Source organism: Rousettus aegyptiacus, unplaced genomic scaffold, assembly GCF_014176215.1.
Source record: "Rousettus aegyptiacus isolate mRouAeg1 unplaced genomic scaffold, mRouAeg1.p scaffold_m13_p_4, whole genome shotgun sequence".
Classification (NCBI taxonomy): Eukaryota; Metazoa; Chordata; class Mammalia; order Chiroptera; family Pteropodidae; genus Rousettus; species Rousettus aegyptiacus.
In genome coordinates, this window is record NW_023416307.1 from 55718617 (window position 1) to 55745280 (window position 26664).

General features: G+C 40.0%; 1 protein-coding gene across 1 annotated transcript; it reads left to right on the plus strand.

Moving 5' to 3' along the window:
• The first annotated feature begins 4655 nt into the window (after positions 1-4655).
• CD80 (CD80 molecule) lies at positions 4656-23883 on the plus strand. Its single transcript, XM_016140137.2, has 6 exons — positions 4656-4858; positions 8944-9255; positions 13556-13873; positions 17042-17323; positions 21392-21487; positions 22706-23883. Exons 2-6 carry the CDS (start codon positions 9150-9152, stop codon positions 22729-22731), a joined length of 828 nt encoding a protein of 275 aa, XP_015995623.2. The 5' UTR covers positions 4656-4858; positions 8944-9149; the 3' UTR covers positions 22732-23883.
• Positions 23884-26664: the final 2781 nt, after the last annotated feature.

Here is a 26664-nt window from a genome sequence, read left to right on the forward strand (position 1 = left end):
GACATGGAGAAGAGTAAATGAAGCCGGATTGAGCATACCAATACTGATCATACTTAATTTCTAAGTTCACAAAGGACATTTGTAAAACGTTATTTATATGTTTTATTGTTTATAAATAATGCCTAGGAACTAGAGGTCTGGGCTACTAAACCTGACTCTGTCAGGAATCAGTTGTGTGATTAGGGACTAGCCACCCACCCACCGTGGACCTCGATTTTCCCAGCTTATAATTCGACAGTGTGTGTGTGTGTGTGTGCGCGCGCGCGCGCGCGCGGGGGGGGGGCGGGTGAAGGTGGGGAGGCCGTAGATGCTCCCTGGGCTTCTGTTCTGTGCTGAGGACTTCAGAGAACCAACTTTTAGTTCTCCCTGTACCTGCTTTCCCAATATCTTCGGCTCCTTTTCTGTAATCCTTTCTGGCTCCACCGAATACGTGCTTTCTAAGATGCAAGAGGGCCTGGGAGACAAAAATCACCTCTTTCCCTTGGAAATTCCTTTTAACTTTCACACATGCTCCAGCCTCCAGTTTTCTGAACTCCTTAAACTCCTTCGAACTTTTACAGTTTACATTCTCGCTCTCGAACTACGAATTCGGAACTAAGGTTGGGCAGCTGCTTCCCGACAGACCTCTGCTTTTTTTTTTTTTTTTGAGGGTAGGGGACCCCCTCCCACCCTGGGTAAGAGGGGGTGGGGGCACCTGGTCACCGCTGAGGGGGGAGTGCGTGCGGGGGTGCCCTGCGGAGTGTACCAGGTCCCGGGAAAGGTGGGTCGAATGTGCACGAAGGCCAGGACTGAGGAAGGATCGCGGCTGGAGAAGCAGATGGGACCCCGTCACTGCCAGAAATAGAGAGCGGCGGTGGGGAAGGGAGGGCGGGCGGGGCGGGGGGGGGGGGAACGGGGGTGGGGTGGGGGCAGGGGGGACGGGGCGGAGGCGGACTGCAGTGTGGAGTACCTGATGGCCGAGGGAGTGGGGCCAATGGGACAAGGGCGAGGCCAGGCGCGAGGAGCTCGGGGCGTTGGGAGGCGCGTAGATGCTTCCGCCGTGTTAGAGAAACAGGGGCCGCAAGTCTTAAGACGGGGGAGGAGCTTCGTCACCTCACTTGGGGGCCGCGCCCAAATCAATCAGACCTTGGAGGAGTGCCCCTGCACTTTCCAACTCTGGCTTGAGTGACTTTTGGGGGCCTTAAAAGCAGCTTCCGAACATTCGCGGGGGAGGGGGTGGGGGGGGGGAGGCGGGCAGGGGAGGGGCGGTGCGGGGGTTCTGTGCCCCAGCGGGTACTACCGGCTCAGGAGGGCGCTGAGAATCGCCTGGCTTCTGGGAATGTTGTGACTGCGATCTCCGAAGTCATTTGTCAGTGACTCATATGTGGTCCCAGACTGCCGCCTCTGCCATTCTTTATGCCAGTTACTCTATTATAGTGAACTAGTATGTAATCAGGTACTCAGAAAAGGGTACTAAGTGAAGGGCCTTGCCTTTTGAGGTCAAATTCATAAAATCCTATTTAAGGCCAAGGTCCTTGAGTTTCATGCCTATGTTTTCTTCTATGCATTTTATTGTTTCAGGTCTTATATGCAGGTCCTTAATCTAGTTTGAGTTAATTTTGGTGTGTGGTGACAGACAACAGACTAGCTTAATATTTTTTTGGTGGCTTTCCAGTTTTCCCAGCACTGTTTATTGAAGAGGCTTTCTTTTCTCCACTGTATGTTTTTGGCTTTTTCATCAAAAATTATTTGCCCATGTAAATATGAGTTTAGTTCTGGGCTCTTGAGTCTGTTCCACTGGTCCGTGTGTCTATTTTGCTGCCAATACCATGCCACTTTGATTATTGTTGCTTTCTAGTATAATTTGAAGTTGGGCAAAATGATGCCTCTAGACTTGTTCTTTTTACTCAGGCTGGCTTTAGCAATTCGGGGTCTTTTGTGCTTCCATACAAATCTGATGATTTTTTGTTCTATTTTTTTTTTTTTAATGCCGATAGGACCGATAGTAAATAAAAGCAAAGAAAAACTAAGTATTTTTGTCTGAATAAATTAATAGTCTTACTTTTAAAAAGAATTAAGATCAACATATATGTGTTAACCAAAGAAGAGGTCAGAATAAAAATAAAACAAAAAGCATTTATATCAGCAAAAGGAGATCTTCTAGTTACCTCCAACATCTGCCTTAACTCTCCAAACATGTTTCCAATATTTCTCCTAGCTTTTGACTGGAAATCATTGAGAACTAAAACTGCCTTTTCTTTTCCAGCCATGCAAGCTAAAGATGGACAACTTGATACAAAATTGAGAAAATTGCCACAAAAGCTCATGTTTAAACAGTCTCAGTGACTGATGCTGTGTAAGCCACGCAGAAAGTTTACTTAGCACCTGATGACATGATAAGGGACATTTCAAACTACAAAAGGTTCTTACACCCTTACTGACAGCCTTACAAACTCAGACCTGGTTTATGATTTGCTCTGATAATTAACCTTTGCTTTTCCTTTGTTTTCATAGACACATCTCTTATAAATACCCAATATTATGAAATTTAATCTATATAGTCAGCCATTCGGCCCATTCCGCTCAAGCTGTAAAACTCCAAGAGACCACCTTAAAGTCCTCCACATGTTGTCCTAGACAATAGGATTCCTTTAAATTACTTTCTGGCAAAACAAGGAGTCTATTCGGTAGCTAATACAACATGCTACACCTACATTAATACCTCTGGGGAAATTGAGACTCAGAAATCAAATCATGCAGAAGGCTTCTTAGCTACAAGTTGTGAGAAAGATCCGTTAGACAATCTTTTCCTGGCTACCCTCTGAAATGGGAAGCCTCTTTTATGGGTTATTATAGGAATACAGTATATTGATAATCCTTGTCATATTGTGTTGTCTGTTGGAGGCTGTATGTTTTTTGACTAAATAACTCATCTTTGGAATTGAAGGCAGGACTCCTAGAGAAAAAGCAAACATTATGGTAATAATACAGAGTTTTCATAAGAAATCAGGAACTAAAGAATATTTTCAATTGAATTTAGGACAGTTTCATTCCTCTAACTCCCAAACTCCACCCCCTTTCATCAGGAAGCAGCCAGAGAAGTCATTACAAGGCTGAGGAGTGATCAGAAGGAAGGGAGGAATTGTAACTGCGCCTGGATCTCACTTACAGTTTTTTCTTTGGCTCAACCTGGATTTGGTTGTTTAGGCCCTTATCCTTCCACCTTTGTATGCCCACTCCCGTTAAGCCTTAAGATGTAAGATTCTGGCCAGTGTCAAATCCTTTAAGAATGAAGCCTCAGATCTATCAATCATTTCACTTAAACTAAGGATAACATCTTGGCTTTAGGTGGGTTTCACCCCCAGACCCATCCAGGTGAAACAGCCTCACCAACCACTGGACTAGATGGGATGATGCCATTGCTGATTCCAGAACCAGAGGGACACGATGATCAATTACCTCCACTCTGTCCAATCAATAGCACCCATGACTCCAACTCCCTTAGTTTCCATAACTAAGGATTTTTCCACTAGATAATCTATCCCTTTGAGACACTCAGAGAGCCAGACCTTTGAGTGATAGCTCACCTGTGTCTTCAGGATTTGCATCTCTCTAAAATAAATTTTTATTTTCTTTGCTAAAAAACCTGTACATATCTCATTGACTTAGATGCACGCAGGCAGACAGACCCCTTTGGTCTGGTAACAGGTTTAGCAACTTAGTAGCAGCTCTGAGAACTGGGGCACAAGATGCTTATAGGCCCCACTTCCTTAACAGCCTCTTGACTATTTTAAGTGACTCAGCAGCGTTTACTTCATTTTTTTTTCCATTAACGTAAGTATTCTTTATACTTCTCCAACATTTTAACTTGCTATGCCTGTCTTTCTGGTTGTAACCCAGACTTTGCCTGAGGCTTGTTTTTTTTTTAATATACAATTTGCATGTAATGAAATACACTCATTTGGTGTTTTGTTCAGTTAGATTTGATAATGGTTCTTGAAACTCTCCACCTGGGCAACAAAAGGGGAAAGCAATTATCCATTCAGCTTCCAGCCCCATATGGCCAAAAGTAGCCCCATGGCCATTAACTCCCCCCATATTTCTGGACTGCACAGGCTTGAGTGAAAAACTTCGAAAGGTAGCCTAAGCCAAGACAACAGGAAGCCCCTGTGGCCAACAGCTGACTGAAATGTGCAAGCCTCAGCAAGGTGCTATCAGGTTCTACCTGTGGAAAACAGGTCAGCTGGACCAGCATGGGTCAGCTGTTTACTCACCAAGTGCCCTCAGCCATGGTTACGGTGACTGGGATACAATGTCCAACATGGCTACCAGGAGCCCACTCTGTTAAGATGGTGGTTTGGAGGAGTGAGAGTGCAGTTAAGAGTGTCCTTGTAAGTAGAGCACTCTCTAAAAGGTTGTCTACTATATGAGGTGTAACTGTGATAAAGGAGGGAGAGATAACTGAGCGCTAAAACAAAACTTAAGACCAACACAGCCTACCCACAAAGTTCATAGTACAGTATCTACTGCCAAATAACATCAATGAAGCCCACCCCTCCCACTATTTTCGTCCATCTTCCCCAGGCTGCCTAGTGCTGTCTTCTCTCCCCTATAAAATGTTTGGTTTATGGTTTGCCCCAGCCACACCCTCTAAAGAGGTAGCTTATACTGAGGGAACTTCCTCAAATCATAGCACTCTACCCAAACCATCTATTCACTTAATTAGTCTGGGTTAAAAACTGTCACTAAATGTTAAGGGGAAATTGAAAGGGGAATGCCACCTCTTTGAGTTGGAAGGAGACAGAAAAGAAGATATAAAAAGTGAGGTCTCATACTCGGATTTTTAACACAAAGGAAAAAAGAAATTGTCCTTCAGCAGGTAAGCACACTTATTATTATCTTAATATGGGAAAGCTTGGTAGAACTAGTTTGGGACTCCTGTTGACTTGAGCGCTTTTATTTTTATTTTTTAAATTTAGTAGAGTTTTAATAAGCAGCATATTTTTTATAAGTTCTATAGTTTCCAGTGACTATTTATTATTATTATATTTTATTTTTCAAATACAATTAGCATATAATGTTATATTAGTTTCAGGTGTACACCACAGTGATTAGACATTTATATATCTTATGACCACCCCAATAAATCTAGTACCCATCTGATACCATACATAGTTATGGTGTCACATATTCCTTACCGTATATTTTACATCCCCACAACTATTTTATAACTACGAATTTGCACATCTAAATCTCTTCCCTTTTTTTTACTGCCCCCCAACCCACCTCCTATCTGGCAACCCTCAAAATGTTCTCTGTGTCTATGAGTTTATTTTTATTTTGTTCCTTAGATTCCACACATAAGTGAAATCATATGAAATATATCTTTCTCTATCTGACTTACTCCACTCAGCACACTACCCTGTAGGTCCATTTATGTTGTTTCAGATGGCAAGATTTCATTCTTTTTTCCTTTTAATATCCCATTCGACATAGGTACCACCTCTTCCTTATTCGCTCATCCGTTAGTGGACACCCAGGTCATCTCCGTATCTTGGCTATTGTAAATAATGCTGCAGTGAACATATGGATACAAAGGTCCCTTCAAAGTAGTATTTTGGGTTCCTTCAGAAAAATACCCAGCAGTGGGATTAGTGGGTCCTTCTCTGTCTCTTATTATAGCCTTTGTTTTGAAGTTTATTTTTTCTAGTATTAGGATTGCTACTCCAGCTTTTTCTGTTTGTTTGTGTCCATTTTCATGAAATATCTTTTTCATCCCTTTACTTTTCAGTCTCTGTGTGTCTTTCAATCTAAAGTGAGTCTCTTATAGGTAGCATATGTAAGGGTCTTGTTTTGTTATCCATTCAGCTGCCTTATCTTTTGATTGGACCATTTAATCCTTTTTCATCTGAAGCAATTGTAGATAGATGTGTAGTGTTGCAATTTTATTATTCTATTTTTGATATATCTTTTTTTCTTCTTAAAGAAGCCATTCTAACATTTCTCATAATACTGGTTTTGTGGAGATGAACTCCTTTAGCTTTTTCTTGCCTGGGAAGTTCTTTATCCATCCTTTGATTCTAAATGATAGCTTTGCTGGATAGAGTAATCTTGGTTATAGATCCTTGCTTTTCATCACTTTGAATCTTTCATGCCAGTGCCTTCTGGCCTGTAAAGTTTCTGCAGAGAAATCAGCTGACAGACTTATAGGAGCTCCCTTATAAGTAACTAACTATTTTTCTCTTGCTGCTTTTAAAATTCTCTCTGTCTTTAACCTTTGGCATTTTAATTATGATATTTCTTGGTCCGAGCCTCTTTGGGTTCATTTTATTTGGGACTCTCTTTGCTTCCTGGCATTGTATGACTATTTCCTTGCCCAGTTAAGAAAGTTTTCAATCATTATTTCTTCAAATGGGTTTTCAGTTATTTGTTCTCTCTCTTCTCTCTATGATGTGAATCTTGGTACACCTGATATTATCCCAGAAGTCCCTAAAATTATCCCCATTTTGGGGGGATTCTTTTTCTTGTTGTTCTGATTGGGTGTTCTCTGCTACCTTATCTTCTAAATCCCTGATTGGACCATCTGCTTCATCTAATCTACTGTCGATTCCCGCTAATGCATTCTTCATTTCAGTTATTGTAGTCTTCATTTCTGACTCTTTTCAACGTTTCCTGTCTCCATTTTTATGTTTTCTGTCTCTTTATTAAAGTTCTCACTGAGTTCATCTACTCTTCTTCTCAGTTCATTGAGCATCCTTATAATCAATGGTTTGAACTCTGCATCTATTAGATTGCTTGTCTCCATTTTGTTTAGTTCTTTTTCTGCAGCTTTGTTCTGTTCTTTCATTTAGAACATGTTTCTTTGCCTCCTCATTTTGGCTGCCATCCTGTATTTTTTTCTATGATTTAGATAGGGCTGCTATGTCTTCCGGTATAGTAGAGTGGCCTTATGTAGCAGGTGTCCTGTGGTACCCAGTCTCGCTGGTCACCTGAGCTGAGTGCTCCAGGTATGACTGTTGTACAGGTTGTATGTGTGTCCTCTTGTTGTAGTTAAGCCTTGGTTGCTGTTTGCACATCAGTGGGAGGGATTGACCCATGGGCTGATTAGTTGTGAAGACTGGCCAGGGAGGGGCTGACTCTATGGAACAGAATTCACTTTAGCAGGACTCTGGTCCCCTCCCAGTCTGCTTTATAGTATTTTGTCATCAGATGGAGGCCCAGGTAGTGCTCCAGCTCCAGTCGATACCAGCCGTTGGGCATATGGGACCCAGGGGGCCTCCTGGGAGGGACCCTACTACAGTCCAAGTTCAGCCACACCCTGTGCCCTCCCAGGGCCACCAAGCAATTTGCAGATGGCTGCCACCTGCACTGGACTTAAAGTTTCCTAGAGAGGCCAAGCCATGAACTGAGGCTGGCTGCCACTAGTGCCGAGCTTGGGGCTGCTCAGTAAGAGGTACAGAGCATGTTGAGGCCAGATGCTGCTTATTTGGGTTTCATGAACCTTTGAACGATTTTAGGGAAATTTCGTAGCATGAGCTAAAGACAGGTTGTTTGTATAGAAACCCCTCCGGAAGAGGCTTGGGTGAGACTGTAAATTGGGTGGGGTGGATCTCAGGGAATCACCAGGGCAGGGAGAGTTTTCTCGTTAGCCAGGTTGATGGAGACTCAGATATGGCACCCTCCCCACCTCCCCGGGGGTAGGGTGGGGTGGAGACTCAACAAAGAAACGATGCCCTCTGCCAGCACTTCTGTCTGGGAGAAAGCTGCCCCTTCATCCCTCACCTCGAAGACAGACAAGACAGACAACACAGTCCTCCCTGGTACCTTTTGAGCTGCTGTCCAAGTACTGGAGCTCAGAGCAAGTAAATCCCTCAGCAAGTAGGGCCATTAAGAGGAATTCCAGCCACACTCCGTCTCATCTCACTCGGCCACAATCTCTGCTGGTTTCCACAGCCATAAGTTATAGGAACTTCTCTTCCTGACACTAGAACCCTGGGCTGGGGAGTCTGGTGTGGGGCTGGGACCCCTCACTCCTCAGTCAGGACCTCCATAGGTATCTCTCCTGATCTTTAACAGCCACACACCAGTGTGGGATGAGCTGGTTCCATCCCCACCCCTCCTACCAGTCTAGAGGTGGCTTCTTCTGTATATCCTTAGTCGTAGGACTTATGTTCAGCTAGACTTCAGGTAATACTCAATGATGATTGTTCTTTAGTTGTAATTTTGATGTGGTCATGAGAGGAGGCAAACACAGCATTTACCTCCTATGCCATCTTGACCCATGACTTGACTGCTTTTTAAACGAATATACCATCAGGCCTGCCTCCGAGCCCTATACTTGCCCTCCAAGGAGGCTTTTCAGGGCTCTTATTCCCACAGGAGACCACGGCTGCTCAACACAATTGGAGAATAATCATCAGAGGATGGTCTATTATTTTAAATTTTCTAGATGGTAGCAAATGTTAATTTACGAGGCTGAATTCGAGTTCTTCAAAACAGCAAAAAGGATGAATAAGTAAATCCAAGCTAATCTTGGTGCGACTGTAAAACTAGCTGTGGGGCAGTTCCCAAATAAGAGTCCCAAACATATTCTGGATTGCATTGAGCCATGGTAGCAACCTGAGAGGGTCACAATGGAGCATGGCATTCATTTTTACTTCTAAATTTTGACATGTTTACTGAAAAAGAAAATCAGCTTCCTCACATTATAGTACATAATATAAATAATGCTTGCCATATATCTTTTCCCTTTTTTTTCTGATAGACTTTTCTGTTGACTGAGATGCTCTACTCTTTAATGCCAAACTCCTTTGTGAAGAGGCATTTAAGAATTGAGACACTTGTTTTTCTATGTTCATGTGTTAAAAAATGAGTTATTGAAGTACTGCCTTGAACAAAATATAAGTCATTTTAGGAAGTGGCTGGCCTTCCTTTCTGAGTGACTGTATGTTTTTCTTTTTTCAGGGTGTGAAAATAAATCCGCAATCTTTTATTATCAGTGGTTTGGAGACCTAGAAACATCATCAGCCTCTCCTCGGTGTGTTTTGCAAACATCACGGGAGAACCCTTTGTGTGGGGCAACTGAATTGTCTTCTGCTCTAACCTGGTGCATGCTGGAAGGTACCCAGGTCTCACTCAGTGTGAATCTTCCATCATAAACAGCAGAAGCCATGGATCATACATTAAAGTGGGGAACACCATCATCCAAATTCTCATACTTCAAGCTCTTCAAGCTATTGGCGCTGGCTGGTCTTTTTAACTTCTGTTTCTGTTCAGGTAAGCATCCTGAGAGCTGAAAAGGACCTTCAGAATATTTCCATCCATTTTAGGGATGAGAAAACAGGTCCAAGAGATTAAATAACCTTCCTATGATTACACAGCAAGTCAGCAGCCAAGTTAGCTCAATAACCCAGTCCTTAAAGGGAGGGTGAGACAGTGTTACTTTAGCAAAACCATAAAGCTATTCAGAAGTACAGCTTAGAGTTTTGATCTCTTCCATGAACATTAGATGCTCATTTACATTTCATGATATGCTAAGGGCTTTGGCCTAGGGCTCTGATTCCCAAACCAGATTTCTATGAGACAGCGCAGCTAAAGTTCTCTGCTTCTAAAATTAAGCATTGGCAATCTTTCCAATTAGAATGGTGAAAAGAAAGTAATTGAGGCAAAAACTCTTCTAATGTTAAATTTTTCTCTTAATATTTATCTTTATGCTTTAGATGCTGATACCCTTTGTCAATCCTGGCATCTGACATTAAGTGGTATCAGATTTAGCACAAAATTATATTCTTAGTTATTTTTAACTTACCACATACGTATGTCACGTGTGATCTGCAAACAATATTTTAACTTCTGGAGGCTTTTGTTTTTGCTCAAGTGCTGTACTTGGGGGACTATTGAGAAGGGTGGGGCTCATCCTGCCAATAGGATGGTTTTGACTTTATTTTTAACATAAAAACAAAAGAATTGCTTTCTGCTGAGCAGTATAGTATCTGGTTTCCCCAAAATAAAGAGAAGGCATTGGCTTCAGCAAAATTTGCCGGTCTACAAAGAGCTGAATATCAAAGCCCCTTGTCTTAACAGCTACTTAGTTAGAACATGTCTGCACTGCAGGCATTGCCCAGAATGTCTAAGATGTGAGGGAGGGAGATAAAGGGAAGGGAAGAGGAGTTGGGGCACACAGATTACTTGACTGTTTTGTATATTTTTGACAGTTACATTACATTTTCAAAAGATACAATTTTCTTCTGGGAAGTTGGGGGAGCAATCTCGAACTTCTTCTAGAGTCTAAATGAGTTTTAAAATATTTAAAAGGAAATTATTACAGGCTTTCTGAGACAGAGAGAGAGAGAGAGAGAGATTCCTCCCCTTAAAGAGATTTGAGTGTATTAATTGGAGAAGGCAAAACTAACTTACAAGCAATTGAAGAGCAGTGAAGTACCTCGTTCTGACTGTAAGAGCCCAAGACCTGTGAATAGTGGACCAGGGTGGGCTGGAGCAGCTGGGCAGGCTTTATCTTGGAGGATGGGTGATAGCAAGAGAATTCTGGGTGGGGCAACAGTATGGACAAAGGCACAAAGGTAAGGATGAATCTGGCGCATGTGTTCATTCTTCTGTTTAATCATTTATTAATTCAACAAACATTGAGTACCTTTTATATACATGACAATTTGCTTGGAGACAAGTTGTTAGCAAAATTGACATAGTAGCTTTTGCTTTCATGGGATTTATGGTCATTAGGAAGAAGATGAAAATCAAGTAATCACTCAATTGTATGTATGACCAACAAACACTGTCGTTCCTTGCCAGAGGGGAGAGTGGAAAGAGTGAACTGGGAGAAGGTGGAAGAAGCAGCATGTGAGAGAAACCAAGGAGCAAGGAACTGAAGAAGGGAGAGGAGGCAGGGACCAGACTCCATAGGGGTTTGAAGACCACAGTCAGGACACTGAGAAGCCATGGAAGGGTTTAAGCAGGGAAGTGACATGGTCTATACTGCTCACACTTTAATTTTACATACCTAGGGCCTTGTTAAAATGCATTTTCTAGCACAGGGGCCTAAATATGGAAGCCGGTGCCAGCGGGAATTTCCAAATTGCGCAGAAGATTTTTGATTCCTCTTTTCAGTCTGGTTCTTTCTCAACATGAGAGTCTTGCAAGGGGGCCTCACATAGTGTCACTGACCTTTACATACACCTACGCTTTTCCTCTGATGGCCGGATAAAAATTCCTTAAGAACCATCATTAAAATTAGCTCACTTTTGGTGACTTCAACATGATGGCGAAGTGAGAAGACCCCTTTGTTTCTCCTCTTAAATTTACAACAAATCAGACAACTATAATTCAACGAAGGATCCCCTGCTCAACTCAAACCCACCAGAGAGATCCACACATTGGAATGAGTAGGGGAGACAGGTTGGGGGAAGGACAGGACAGTGGCGGAAGACACAGTTCAGCCCACACCTGGTTTCAGCGAGCATGATAGTGGTGAAGTCAGGCTGCAGCCCTCACTCTACAGCCTGGAGCATAAGGTGGGCAGAGGCAGGTCCTTTTCTGAGACAGCAACTCCCTGCTCCCCATCCCTATCGCAGCAGAGCCCAGTAGAGGTGCCTGAGGTGCTTAAACAGCACAGCGGTGCCAGACATTACTGACAAGAAGGCAGAGCTGCAATCTCGAAGTCACCTTCCTTACCCTACCCATCCCAGCAGAGCCTGAGAGAGGCAGTGGAGATGCCTCCATTAATACAGCAGGGCCAGTGGCTATTAGTAACCAGGAGGCAGTAACTGGGAATTCGCAAAACTGGTTCTCACCCACCCGCACATTCCCCCACCACACCGAGGTGAGCCAGTCAAAGAGGGAAACACCCAGCACTCCAGTAGGTAAGAGGCATTTTCCTCCACCTAAGGGGTGTTTGTGGGTGAGAGGAAACAAAACTTGTGTCATAGCACCATCTACTGGAAAACAAAAGAAAGTGCCGTACCTATCAACCTGCTGAATTGTTAGAAACAAAACAGTACCTAAACAAGAGCATTCATTTCCTCAAATGCACAAGCAGAGAAACAATCCATCAAGTACTATGAACAACCAAGGTAACATGGGAGCACAGAAAGAAAATGAAAAGTCTCCACAGAAAATGAAAATAATCCAAACTCAAAGTCATGGAAGACTGTGATTTAAATGACAGAGAATTTAAGATCACAGTTATGAAGAAACTCAGCAAAATACAAGAAACTCAGAAAGGCAGTTCAATGAGCTCAGGAATAAAATTAATGAACAAAGGGAGCACTTTACCAAAGTAATTAAAACTATGCAAAAGAACCAAACAGAAATTCTGGAACTGAAGAATACAATACATGAGAGCATCGGAAATGGAGCAGACCAGATGGAAGAGAGAATTAGCATGGATTGCAGATGGCCAAGAGAGAAAAAGATAGGATATAGATCCATTTAGAGTAGCTGAAGAGGGCAGAAATGGTCCAAAAGTGTAACCGAGGCTTTGTCTGGTAGGGATGAGGTGAGTCACTTCAGTCTGAAGTCAGGGGGTCTATCCAGGCCTGCAAAGAAAAGGTCTTTGTATCTCAAAGCAAAAGAACTCAGTGGTGGACCTATGCTGAGGTATGGGCAATGTTGGCTTATTTATCCTAGAACTGGGATCTAAAATTGGGGAAACCAGTAAATAAGGAGAGTGGCTTGAAAAGCTTGGGCCGGAAAGCATAAAATAGGGGCCAGTTTTTTCTGGTGCCAGATTTCCTCATCTGTAGAATGGGACAATCTGTAAAAATGTATGATCATGGAAATCCCTTCGAGACCTCATATTTCTTATCTATGACTTCCATATTCCTGTGGGCCTGGGTATGTCTAACCTGTGGTTGGATCTCATATGCTAGGTCTCCTAAAGTCCTTTTTATGGGACTAGTGGACCATCTCCTTCACTGTCTGCCAAGAGATGACTGGATAAAGAAAATACTACATATACAATATATAACATAATATAATATATAATGGAATATCATTCATTATCATTATTATCATGATCATTCCTTAAATAGAAAGAAAATCCTGACACATGCTAAAACATGATGAAATTTAAGGATGTTAAACTGTGAAATAAACAAAAAGGCAAATACTGCATGATTCCACCTGTATATGATATCTAAAGTAGTCAAGTTCATAAAAACAGAAAATTGAGTGGTGGTTACCAGGGGCCAGGGGGAGGGAGGAAGGGCAGTTGTTTGATATGTACAGAGTTCCAAATCTGCAGAACTCCAGAAAAAGTTCTGAAGAAGGGAGTTCTGAAGTTCTGTTACACAACAATATGAATATACTTAACACTATTGAACTGTACACTTAAAAATAGTTAACATGGTAAATTTTATGCATTTTTTAACCACAATTTAAAAAATGAAGGAAAAAAATGCCCCAGTGACCAAAAAAAATCAAAATCAAACAGAATTCTCTGATTATGCTTAGTCACTAGATATAACACTCTGAGTTCTGTTACTGCCAACTCCGAATTTCTGCGTGTGCAGGAATCTATATTTAATAAATATAAAATTTTGTTCTGTTTGCCTCTCCTTAGGCATCAGCCAGGTGACCAAGACAGTGAAAGATGTAGCAGTACTATCCTGTGGTTACAACATTTCCACTGATGAACTGACAAGAGTTCGTGTCTACTGGCAAAAATATCATGAAATGGTGCTGGCTGTTATAAATGGAAAAGTGCAAGTGTGGCCCAAGTATGAGAACCGTACCTTCACTGACATCTCCAAAAACCTCTCCATTGTGATCCTGGCTCTACGCCTGTCGGACAGTGGCATGTACACCTGTGTCATTCAGAAGACTGAAAAAGGGTCTTACAAACGGGAACACCTGATTTCGGTGATGTTATTTGTCAGAGGTCAGTGGAATTTTCTGACTTACTATAAGGCTGCAGACTCTTGAGGCCCTTAAAGATATATTCGTATTGATTTAGGTGGAAATTTTCCCTAAGAGTCATGGATCTCATTTTATTTATTAGGGTTAAGTGAATCTCTAGTTTTACAATTAACCCTATACTGATTTTTCATGACGTCATGGCAATATCTGTTAGTATGCATTTTTTGCACTTGGACAATTCGAATTCATAACAATCATCCTGGGGCACTATAATGACCTGAAATGCCTTCTGATTCATTAGGGGACTCCTCTGATTTGATGTAGCTGTACCAGCAACTGCTCTTGATCCAGTAAGTAATATGTTCTTGCGGAAATTTGTTGAAAGTATAAGAATAATGCAAGCATAAATATTTTTCAAATAGTATTTGAATATCAATTACTATGGCCATTGTACTCTCATCTAACAGTCATTCCTGTAAAGTTAGAAGTTAGAGAACTGAATGCACAGTTTACGCCTACCACAAGAAAGAAAATTAATTCATGAATCAAAGCCCTATGTATACATTGACTATGAAGGGCAAGCATTTCTTGGGCAGGAGGGAGCCTTGACTTACTCACAGGTGATAGTACTAGAGGATACTGATGAGCCCTTGTCGAGCAATTAGGGCCCTGGGCCATTCCTTCACATTTGCAATTCAAACACATTTTTCTCCCTGGGCACTTGAGCCTTTAATGGAAACCAAACTTCTTTAAAAAAAGATAATATTGTAATAACTGTGCATGGTACCAGAGGGATATTCAACTTATCAGGGGGATCATGTCGTATGAAGCAAGAAATTAAACTATCTCTTGGTTGGCTAGGGTGACCAACTGTCCAATTTTGTCCATGACTGAAGGGTTTCCTTAGACATAATGTTTCCAGTACTAAAACTGGGACCATCTCAGGCTGCAGGGGGCATGCTGGTTTCTCTACATTTGCCTAAGGTGGCAAAATGATGTAATATCAGCATAGCAGTATATGAAAGCTTCCATTAACCATTACATTTGAGGAACTAGTTATCCTAGTTAAAAGATTAACTAGGATAACAGAGTTTTTTCTTTCTAAAATATGTGCACCTCTTCCTTTCCTAATATTTCCCCCCATCCATTAAAAGTGATGAAAACTTGGGTTAACTGGTTAAAATGAGATACAAAGGGGTTATTTTTTGATGGTTCACAATCTTGCAAGGCCTTAGGAGCTGTTTCTCTAAAAAGATCACCTTATAAAAGGGATAAGAGACAGAGCAGAGGCTGTTCTAAGCCAAGCCAGACCTTGAAAAGATGGTTTTTAATGCAATCCCTGGTATTAGTAACGTTCTTGTGGTTTACCTAGTTCTCAGAAAAGCAGAATGCAGAAATGGACAAGAATCATAATTTAGGAATTTAGGTCTTTGGATTTGTTATTCTGGGTTATAACACATGACATACTGATATTATAAGAAACAAAGGGAATATTCTTGATGTCAGCTACCAGTGTAATGATTTGATCTTATAAGAGGGATAAATTATAAGAGTAGGGAATAACGTCAACTAAAAATGACTGAGGAAAATGTCAGACTTAATTTAGGAGCAGGGTTAATTCCAAAAAGAGAGATGACTTCACCTCCAACCAAATCCAAGTTTTTCCTTTTCTTGACAATTTTAATCACTTGTCATAACTACCTGTTTTCTCTTGTTATTCACGGTGCTACCAGGCAGTCCTGGAATATTCACCTGGCAATGTGATTTAAATAAGCGAACTCACCTTAGGGCAAATTTAAGACCCACATAAATCAGTCTATTATCTAACTTCCTTTGTGTGAGGTTCTGTGCTAAGTGATTTATATTAATGATGTCGTTTAATTCTTACAATCCTGGAAGTAGGTATTATTATCCCCATCTTACATTTGAGCAAATTAAGACTGAAAGTGGTTAAGTAAATGGCCTGGGGTTAAAAAGCAGAACTGGTTTTAAAACGTGCTCTTGATGATCACTTTGCTATGCTACATCTCTCTTTGGGACTCAGAATTTTGAAAAGAAAACTAACTATATGGAATGTAGTATGAGGGGATTGACGCCCCACATTCATCCTAAGAAGTATAAATTCTTTAAGTCTAAGACTAAGTGAGGAGGAGGAGAGGGGAGCTTTCTTCTGTGTTCTGTGCAGTCATTTCACTATGTTTTGCTTTGCATATACTTCATACCTTATTGGGGCTCACATATACAAATGAAAGAGTGCCTGAAATATCTTGGAGGAATGCTAGGAGGGACACTCTGTCTTATTAAGGCATGTCAGAACAGCTAGGGGATAAGTAAAGGATAGTGATTGAGATCACAGGCTCGATATAGTACAATTTGGACAGAGGTTTACTTAATTCAAAGAAGACTTTTGAAAAAGCAAAAAAATGCTATGCAAAATTTGGGGTAGTGGTAGCGTGGGAAGTAGGAGATGAGATCATTGAGACCACACAAGTAGATTTAGGTAAGTTATTGTCAATGTTCTGGTTCTCAGGTTGGATGGTAAGTTCATAGGTGTCTATTGTAATATTAATGAATAAGTAGATAAGTAAGAAAAAGCCACTTCGTGTACCTTAAATATCAGGAAGGATGGAAAGAAAGCGAAGTAAAAGGAAGGAAGGCAAGTAAGGGAAGATTCTGGTATCTGAAAAACTTGAATTCAAATCCCAATGCTGCCACTTATTGCTTATGATCAGATCCCAACTCAATTATTTATAAAATGGAAATTGCATTAGATTAAGTCATATAAAATTACTGTTTGATCGTTTTTGATCTACAACCTCCTAAGATTGTTTTAAAGACAAAAGGAGGCAATGTACAGAACTAACATTAATAGCTCGATAAATGTTTATTATTTTCCTCTTTACTTCTTTCAAATGCAAGTACTGTTGTCAATATTTATTCACATGAACCTATTTCTTGTCTTTAATAACTGCCCTCCTATCTCTATGAAAGGTGATGAAGAATTGCTATAACTAATTCAAACTGAAGTTAGTCTTTGGATATACATAGCTACTCATGACTTATAGGAAGTTGCAAAGTATATCTCATTTTTATATTCTTATTAAAGCTAGATACTTTATTAAAAATATAACCCCTCCACATACACACATATATATAATGATATGTACTTATATCCTTGTTCTTTCTTTAGCTGACTTCCTTGTCCCTAATATAACTGACCTTGGAAATCCATCTACTAACATCAAAAGGATAATTTGCTCAACCTCCGGAGGTTTTCCAAAGCCTCAGCTCTCCTGGTGGGAAAATGGAAGAGAGTTAGATGCCATCAACACAACAGTTTCCCAAGATCCTGAGACTGAGCTCTATACTATTAGCGGTAAACTGGATTTCGATGTGACAAACAACCACAGCTTCATATGTCTTGTCACATATGGAAACTTAACAGTGTCTCAGACCTTCAACTGGCGAAAATGTAAGTGACATTATCCTGCAGAGTTTCTACTGTGGAGAATCTAAAAAGAAAATAACTCAGCCAGATACATTTTAGAATTGTACATGTAGACTATGCCTGTATTTTTTGCAGTATTTTTAGACACACAAATAAAATGATAATAAAATGTTATTGTGACTTAAGATCCCTGTACGAGGTGTGACTATAATGTTACTAGACTAATTTTATTTTCATTAATAAACATCCTAAAATTTAGAGTCCGCATAAGGGCTATCCATCAAATAGTCATGTTAGAAAGTTATTATAACAATATTATTGTTATTTAAAAGACTAATATTTGCTCTTCTTTGAAATTGCCTTAAGGGCTTTGGCAGTGTCTTTTGGGCATCCCTTTCCATGGTCCCATGGTGTCAAATCATTGTCTTCTGTGGGTGACAATGCCTTTAAAGAACTACTAGTTCATTCAAAACCAAGTCTGGTGGAGAAGGTGAATGACAAGCTACCTGCGGACAATGCCTGAAAAAAAGAGGTCATTTTTTGAGCAAAGACCATGACCAGATACTTTACCTTACAGGAAGTAAATGTATAGAATTATCTTTTGCCAAGAAGTGAAGTCATCTTGAAATATAAAATGGAAAATGTTGAGTTTTTATAAATTTATGCATGTCAAACCCATAATGGGTTGTTATAGCAGAACTCAGATACTTGAAATACATGCCTAACTTGTATGGCTGATTATATAGAGAACCACCAGGCCTCTGCCCACCCCCAAGCCCCATTCTTAACAATATGTTTTGTAATTACATAGTAAGAAACAATACGCGAGTTTGACATACAGTGGTACATAAGGGTAGAGTATAATGTATGGTACGTTTTATGTCTTCTTGTCTTTACTTGTAGTAGAAGAAGTATTTTAGGTAGTCCAGTCATTCATCCTAGTGAATGAATTAACTCTAGATCTTTCTGTCTTAAGGTGGAGTTTTTCATTATTTTCCTCAATAGGCAATGAAATAAAATTTCCTGGGAAAATTAGTTCAAATATAAATCAAATTTTGATGATTTTATTGATAGTCCAACAGTCCAAACTCCTCCATCATCTTTATGTATTCTCAAAAATTTATAAAAATAAGAGTTGAATCATATAGTAAAGATAATTTATTAATTCAGCATTATTTTTCATTTAATTACTTCATTATTTAATCAGTTGTAGATTATCATGACTAAGGTAGGAAGTAGTATACAAATCAGTAATAGCAACTTTAATCATATTTTATTTTGGACATTATTTATATTCGGGATGTGGGTATATATGATGTTCTAGGACAGAAGTTGGCAAAAGTTTTCAGAAAAGGACCAGATAGTAAATACTTTAGTGTTGTAGACCATACAGTCTCTTGCAACAACTCAATTCTGCTGTTATAACATGAAAGCAGCATAAACAAGACATTAATGAAAGACATGGCTATGTTCCAACAAAATTGTATTTAAAAAAAAAAAAGGTACTGGGCCAGATTTGATCTGTGCACTATAGTTTCCTAACTTTTAGAAAATAGAATGCAGTCCTTCAAATAAAAAGATGGAGCTGTTATTTAAAGATGACATTATGAGACTGCTCAACTTTTATAATTTTTTCCCTGATATGCCTTCTCTCAATTCCTCCTTCATGCTAAGGATGAGTGGAATCTCCTTTCAATCTAATTCAAAATACTAACTCTTAGATCTATTTAATCTACATTCACAGTGAAGAGATGATAGAGTGCATGTGTTTATTCATTCCTTCATTTAATCTTTAATTAAGTAGTTATCGCATAGCAAGCATCTTGCTAGGTGCTTGTCTCTATGGTTGGAGAGCTTTAGTGTATAAATCGACTCTCACTAATTGGACTGAAGACATCATCTAGAGTCAAAGCAAAAGATGCATTTGTGGGTGGTCAAGGGCTGACTGTTTAAGGAAACATAAATTAGGTGTCTAGTTTCTAAAAATGTTACAAGTCAATGTGAGTAAAGCTTTGCTATATAAATACCCACTCTAAAAAAAAAACCTCTCAAATTTATTAATTAAACAGATTGATCTATGATTCTTAGTCTGAGCCCACTAAATTTGTTAACCCTTCACATATGGGAAGGCATATATATGTGTGTGTGGAAAGCTATAAATCAGGGAATCCCACTCATGGTATCTAATGAACTATATGTGCAGATGTCTGCATAACTATGCCAGTGGATTCTGGATCTGCCCTGCAGCGCATTACCAGGTTCCTAATAGGCATTATAACAAAGCCAGTTTGCTATTATTGGTTTCTTCTTTCCATTAAACACACATCCTCTCTCTAGTGAGGCTTGAGGATGGATGGGAGTGGCCTTGCAGAGGAAGCCAGGAGTGAGTCAGAACCTGTGAAATTTCTAGACTCCCAGGAAAACAGCAAGCACTTCTTTGTTATTTGGGGTGTCATTCTGGTCTATAGAGGTCAACACTGATAATCACATGACATCTCCATGTGATCTGGTGTTTTAGAGAAAAAGAAAAACAACTCTCCCTAGTCTTTGTAGGAGGCATGCTGCGATAAAATGTGCATTTTAGAATGGATACTGTAACAAAACGTGTAGGAATTATTAGAGCCTAGAAAACCGGTATGGTGGCTACTGGGTGGGAGATGAGAAAAACCTTAATTAAGACAGTTGCAAGAGATTTGGGGAAAAGGAATCAATTGCAGTAATGTTTTCAATATAGAATAGAAAGTCCATGGGAGCCTACTGGGCATGAACACAAGCCTTCACTCTTATTTGGATAACTAATGGTATCACCATTCAGAAATGTGAGAATATAAGTGGTAGATATGCTTTAGAAAGAATATAGTAAGTTCAATTACAATCAAGTGGAGATGCTGGAATCTAACCATGTAGTTGGTAGCTGAAAATACAAATCTGGAGCTCAGAAATGAGATCAGAAATATTATATACAGATTTAGAAATCAGATGGTGTTTCAAACCTTGGGTGTGGATAAGATCACTCAAGAGGATAGGGCTAGTGAGAAAGGAATGGGACCACAAATGGAACCATGAGGAACAACAATATTTATTTAAAGGACAAAATATGGAAGAATAGCCTACAGGGAAAACCAAGTTACAACAAACAGAAGCAGAAAAATGTGGTGCCATAAAAGTCCAAGGTAGAGAAGGTTTCAACTTTCAAAAGTCATCCACAAAGTTTGGTAATCAGAAAAATGAGAAACAATAAGTTAGTAAATGTTCAGTATTTATGGTTAGCTATTCCAGAGAAATCAGAAGATGAGCTACTAACGTTCCTTTTAAATTGTATTCCTGCCCTTTCTCCAGATGTTATTTTTAACCATTCTGCAAAGGAGTATGGCTGCTGCTCCTGAGACTAAGAGCAGTACCACACATAGCTTTCTGCTTCCCACCTACAATCTTCCCCATGTCCCTGTGTTCTCTCTGTTTCCTGTGTTTTATAGCTGATAACCAGTTTGCAGAGCTTTCCTTCAGGATGATCCCATCAAACACAAAGCCATATCCACTCTCAGTTCTTTGTTGGGCTTCTTCTACCCTTCCAGAAACTCTTGGCTGAATGGTTGCAAATGCATATCTCAAAATGAGTGCAAAATGGCTCTTGTAGCTTTAGGCAGCTACCGTGAGAGTGGGGCGTGTGTGTGTGTGTGTGTGTGTTTACAAAACATGTTAAGAAAAGAGAGAAGGTATGACAGAGCTGAATAAGGAAAAATAAGGTATATCTAGAACACAGCATCAACTAATTATTAATAGTAATACATAGTAATATCAACTATGAAAATGAGATACAAAAACAAGATGGCTTTTAAAGTTCTCTCCTTAGAGTCCTTTTTATGTCAACTTAATTCAGTGAATGCAAAACAACATCTGGATATTACTTGCCCACAAGTATGGGTCTGACTGAGAAATTATGCAAGAAATGCTATCAGCTGCGTATTGGAGACCTGACCAGGCAAAGAAGTGAAAAATACTCTTTACAGTTCTGTCAATATAAGAGGCATACGATGGGTATCAGGCAGTTGGAAACACATTAGAGCTGACATTATTTTTTTCTCTCCACAGCTGAGCCACCCTCTCCATCTTCTTATTTAATCGGGCTATGGTTCCTTTTACCATTGAGCATCGGAGCAATAATAATCATAACACTCCTACTCAACAGTAAGTATTTTCATAGTATCATCCTGGAAGCCCAAACTCTATTAGTATGGTTTAGCATCTCTCCAAGATTTTAGGCTATTCTCATTTTTGGAAGTCTATGGAAACTTTAGTGTCTCCTTTACTTGGCTCAGCAAGTTCTGTTCATTCCCTGGACAGACATTTCTTGAACATGTATTATGTGCCAGAATTCTAGTAGGCACTTGAGTTACAAAAATAAGAAATCATTACCCTCAGGACACATTCTGATTTAGTCCTTTTATTTTCCTCCTAACTTTATAATATTTTCTTGGAGACATTGAGGCTCGCTAACTAATATTAAGACATTTCTAATGCAAAATGATATTCTAATCTTCCATTTGGAATTGGAAGAAAGTCATAAATGATGAGATTTGGAGGTCAACAATTTTTTTTAGAGGAGGGTAAGATACACTAGTGAAGTTGGGAAACTACATGGCCATAAGTGATCTTACCAATTCTTGATTCTTCAGACTACAATATTTGGATGAATGATCGGGAATGGTTGCGGAAAGAGAAGATATCTAGGATATTTTTCCCTATGAGTTTAGACTTTTGGCCTTACACACATGCTACCTCAATCTTTGTAAATAAATGAAGAGGAAATGCTAGGCCAGAGCTAAGGCTTAGTCACCATGAAGGGGTACCAATCTTTCCTAGAGTAGAAATCACGTGCACTGAGCAAAAAAAAAAAAAAATTGGAAAACCAACATCTGCTGATTTCTCCAACCTTCAGCACAAAAATGTCAAAGCTCATGGAAGTCACTAGAGACTCTTTGCTATGAACAACTCACCCCAGGAGTAAGATAAAAAGGTCTCGTGGGCTCAAAGATGTTTCTGATACAGACTGCCCCACCTTATCCCTCCTGTTCAGCTTTCTCATCCTTAGTACTATGAATATTTGGGTCTGAATACCTCAGCGTGTTTTAGAATGATATTCTGGTCATCACAGGATGTTTAGCAGCATCCCCAGCTCTAATCACTTTATGGCAATAGCACCTGTTGCCCCAGTAGTGACAACTAAAAATGTCTCCAAGCATTGCAAATGTCCCCTGTTGGGAAGGGGTGTGGGCTGGAAATCACTCCCAGTTTAAGAACTGCTGCCCTCATTCTAAGCCAATCTGAAGACTTGCTGAAATATACAGACACAACTTAAGGGAAACTCACCTACCTACATTTTTATTGTTTGTGTTTGTCTTCAAGGGTTTACTGCAAGACGGAACAACTGAATGAGGAACGGAGAGAGGATGGAAAGGGAAAGGATCTCCCCCATCTACACAGGATACACAAAAGCACAGGGCTGCACACAACATCTGGAAGCAGACTCCTTTCGCTCTTCTCTACCGGTGTGGATGGACATAGGATATCATGTGCATCAGAAGGCACAGGGTTTCCATCAGTCTAAACATCCTTAGTTCTTTCAGTTGTTTTTAAAATGGCAGTTTACAGAAGTTCAGGTGAAAACACTAGATGTCAGTCAGCAAATGAAGTCCAAGACTTGAGACTTAGTCTGACTTATTCTATATAATATGTTAGGATAGTTACTATCTGGGATCTGGAATGTTCTTTCTGTTAAGGCAGCCTAACATAGGATCATGTTAACTGTTAACATCAATTTTGTGTTATCCTAAAATGCCCAGATATATTTATATAAGGAAAACATTGACATATTGGAATTCAAGAGACTGATATCAGGTCCAGAGTGGTTTATAGCCTCCATAAACAATTTGATTTTAATTTGCAAAGGTTAGAATGACACCAGCATAAGAAATGAGAGTCTGTGAGTTATCTTTCAAAATAAAAGATGAAGTATAATACCTGAGATTAATATAACAGGTTATGTTTTGCAAAAGCCTTATTCCATTTTAGTCTTATAAAAAGGTCTTTTTATCTCCATTTTATGAAAGAGGAACCCAAGGCTCCCAGAGGTTAAGTCATTTGCTAAGGTCAAACTGATGAGGAGCAAAACCAGGACTCAAACTAGACATCAAGCTCAGGGTTGTTTCACACCATAGCAGCCTGACTTATTTCCCCCCCAAGCAGTCTCTCAGTTTCCTATCGTTTTTTGGTTTTTTTTCCACTTCAAATTCCTGCTTACTCAGGTTCAGAAGTAGATATGTCTAAGATTCATTTCCTTTGACATGTAAGAGGAACAACTGAGACTTCTATAAATGAAACTATTCCTCCCCAACCTGATCATTGCTTTAAATCCTCAAAGAGGTAGTTTATTTTAAAAATTCACAACCTATTGGTTCATATTGGACTGATAATCTCTTTAAATAGCATTATGCTAGTTTAACCTCATTAATAAAATATTTGTGAGAAAGTTCTCATTTAAAATAGGTTTTTATTGTATATACGGTTATACCTAATTTTATTGTGCTTTGCTTTATTGTGTTTCACAGATGTTGTAATTTAAAATTTTTTATTTTTCAAATAAATATTTAAAAAATAATATTGACATTCAATATTATTTTATATTAGTGTCAGGTGTATAACATAGTGGTTAGACATTTATATAATTTAGGAAGTGATCCTTCCAATTAGTCTAGTTCCCACCTGGCATTATATATAGTTATTATAATATTATTGTTCATATTCTCTATGCTGTATTTCTCATCTCTGTGACTATTTTGTAACTACCAATCTGTATTTCTTAATCCCTTCACAATTTCACCGAGCCTGCCAACTCCACCTCCTATCTGTCAATCACGTTTGTTCTCTGTATCTGTGAGTCTGTTTCCATTTTGTTTGTTCATTTATTTTGTTCTTTAGAGTCCACATATATGTGATATTGTATGGTACTAATCTTTACTGCATTCATTGTCTACATGTACCACTTCTTCTTTATCCAATCTTCTATTGATGGGCACTTAGGTTACTTCCATATCTTCGCTACTGTAAATAGCTCTTCAGTGAATATTGAGGTGCATGTATCTTTTCAAAATAGTATTTTGGATTTCTCTGGATAAATACCCAGATGTGGTATTGCTGGGTAATAATGTAGTTCTATTTTTAATTTTTCAAAGAACCTCCAAACTGTTTTCCATAGCAGCTGTACCAATTTGCAATCCCACCAAAAGTATGAATATTCTGTTATCTCTACATCCTCACTAATACTTATTTTTAGATTTAGTGATGATAACCACTCTGACAGGAGTGAGGTGATATATCATTGTGATTTTAGTTTGCATATGTTGTGAATGTTGTTACATTTGATTGTGCCCCAAAGGCCCCTTAAACGATGCTCATATTTTTGGATTCTTCTACTTGCTGTTCTAATTGGGTGTTTTCTGCTACATTGTCTTCCAAATCACTGATTTGATTCTCTGCTCTAATTCATTGATTCCTTCTAATGTTTTTAGTTATTGTATTCTTCATTTTTTATGGTTTTTGTCATGGTTTCCATATCTTTTTTTATGCTTACAATCTCCTTGTTGAAGTTCTCACTGAGATCACCTGTTCTCCTAAGTTCATTGAGCATCTTTATACCAGTGTTTTGAACTCTGCATCTGGTAGATTGCTTGCCTCTATTTCATTTAGCTCCACTTCTGAAGTTTTCTCCAGTTCTTTCATTTGAGACGTTACTTTATTCCCTCATTTTGGCTGCCTCTCTTTGTTTCTATGTATTAGGTAGATTTGCTATGTCTCCCAGTCTTGGCCAGGTGGCTTTATGTAGTAGATGCCCTGTGTGGCCCAATGCCACAGTCTCCTTGATTGCCTGAGCTGGGTAATCCAGGAGTGTCCTTTGTGTGGGTTGTTTGTGTTCTCGTGTTATAGTTGAGCCTTAATTGCTATTGGCACATCAGTGGGTTGGATTGAGTCTCAGGAAGACTGGCTGTGAGGATTAGCCAAACTCACAGCATATGAGCTGCTGTGTGGGGGCTCACCCCAGAGCAGGATTCACTCCCATGTGCTCACGTGCCTGTTGAAATCACCCTTTGGGTGTGCAGCTTGTGGGGCTAATCAAGTAGTGCTCTGTTGTGGTCCAAAGCTGGCTTCTAGGTGTGTTGGTTCTGGGGCCCATTGAGAGAGGCTCCCATGCCAGCCAAGGTCAGCCACTACATGTGACCAGCCTGAGCCTACTTGGTAGGACCTATAAAGCTATCCATGGTTGGTCACTGCCTAAAGGCACATGGAAGAGGCCATGCTATGAACTGAAGCTGGCTGCCACCAGTACCAGTTCTGGAGCAGCTCAGCAAAGGATACCACAAGGGCCAAGGTTGCCTGCCTGCCAGCTGCCCGTAAGTTCAGCCACTGAAAGAGGGGCAGTATGTTAGTTGGGCAAGGCAGAGTCCCAGGGAGTCAGTCACCAGGGTATGGCAAGTGGAGTTCACCAGGCCAATGCAGGTTCACATGTGGTCATGTTTGTGGAAGTTTCAACACAGGCAAGATGGTGCCTGCCTATAGGTTGTAGAGAAAGGGGAGCTCAACACAGAGATGGCAGCTGTCCCTTAGCACTCATCCTAAAGTCATACAACTAAACTCAGTCTTTCCCTGTATATCTCTGGCACCTCCCAATCACTGTCCTTTTCCCAGAGGCCAGGGTAAGCGCCTGTGAGTGAGCAAGTCTGTGTGAGGGCCCTTTAAGAGGTTGTCTGGGTTGCTAGCAGCTTTCTGTCTCACCCGGATGGTCAGAATTCCCCCTGAATTTTACAGCCAAATTTTGTGTTGATTCCTCTTTCCAGCAATAGAACCCTGGGCTGGGGCCACTTGCTCCTCCAGGGGGACCTCCACAGCTGAGCTATCCCTCCTAGTTCTCTACCACCACACACAGGTGAGGGAACAGCACATTTTTTGTCTCTACCTCTCCTACCTGTCTTGATGTGGCCTTTTCTTTATATCCTTATATCCTTAGTTATAGGAGCTCTGATCAGGTAGTCTTTAGATGGTTCTCCAGGTCAATTGTTCTATAGTTGTAATTTTAACGTGGTCATGGGAGGAGGCAAGTACAGAGTTTACCTACTCCACCATCTTGACCGGAAAACCGAAATTTAAAAATTGAAAGCAAGACCCTCTTAATAGCAAAAAGACTATAACTTGCTTTATTGCCATACTCGCTTTATCACCGTTGGCTGGAACCAAACCTGCAATATCTCCAAGGTATGCTTGTATACTAAACAATAAGCTGTCCTTTCGAAGAAATTGATTGAAGGAAAATA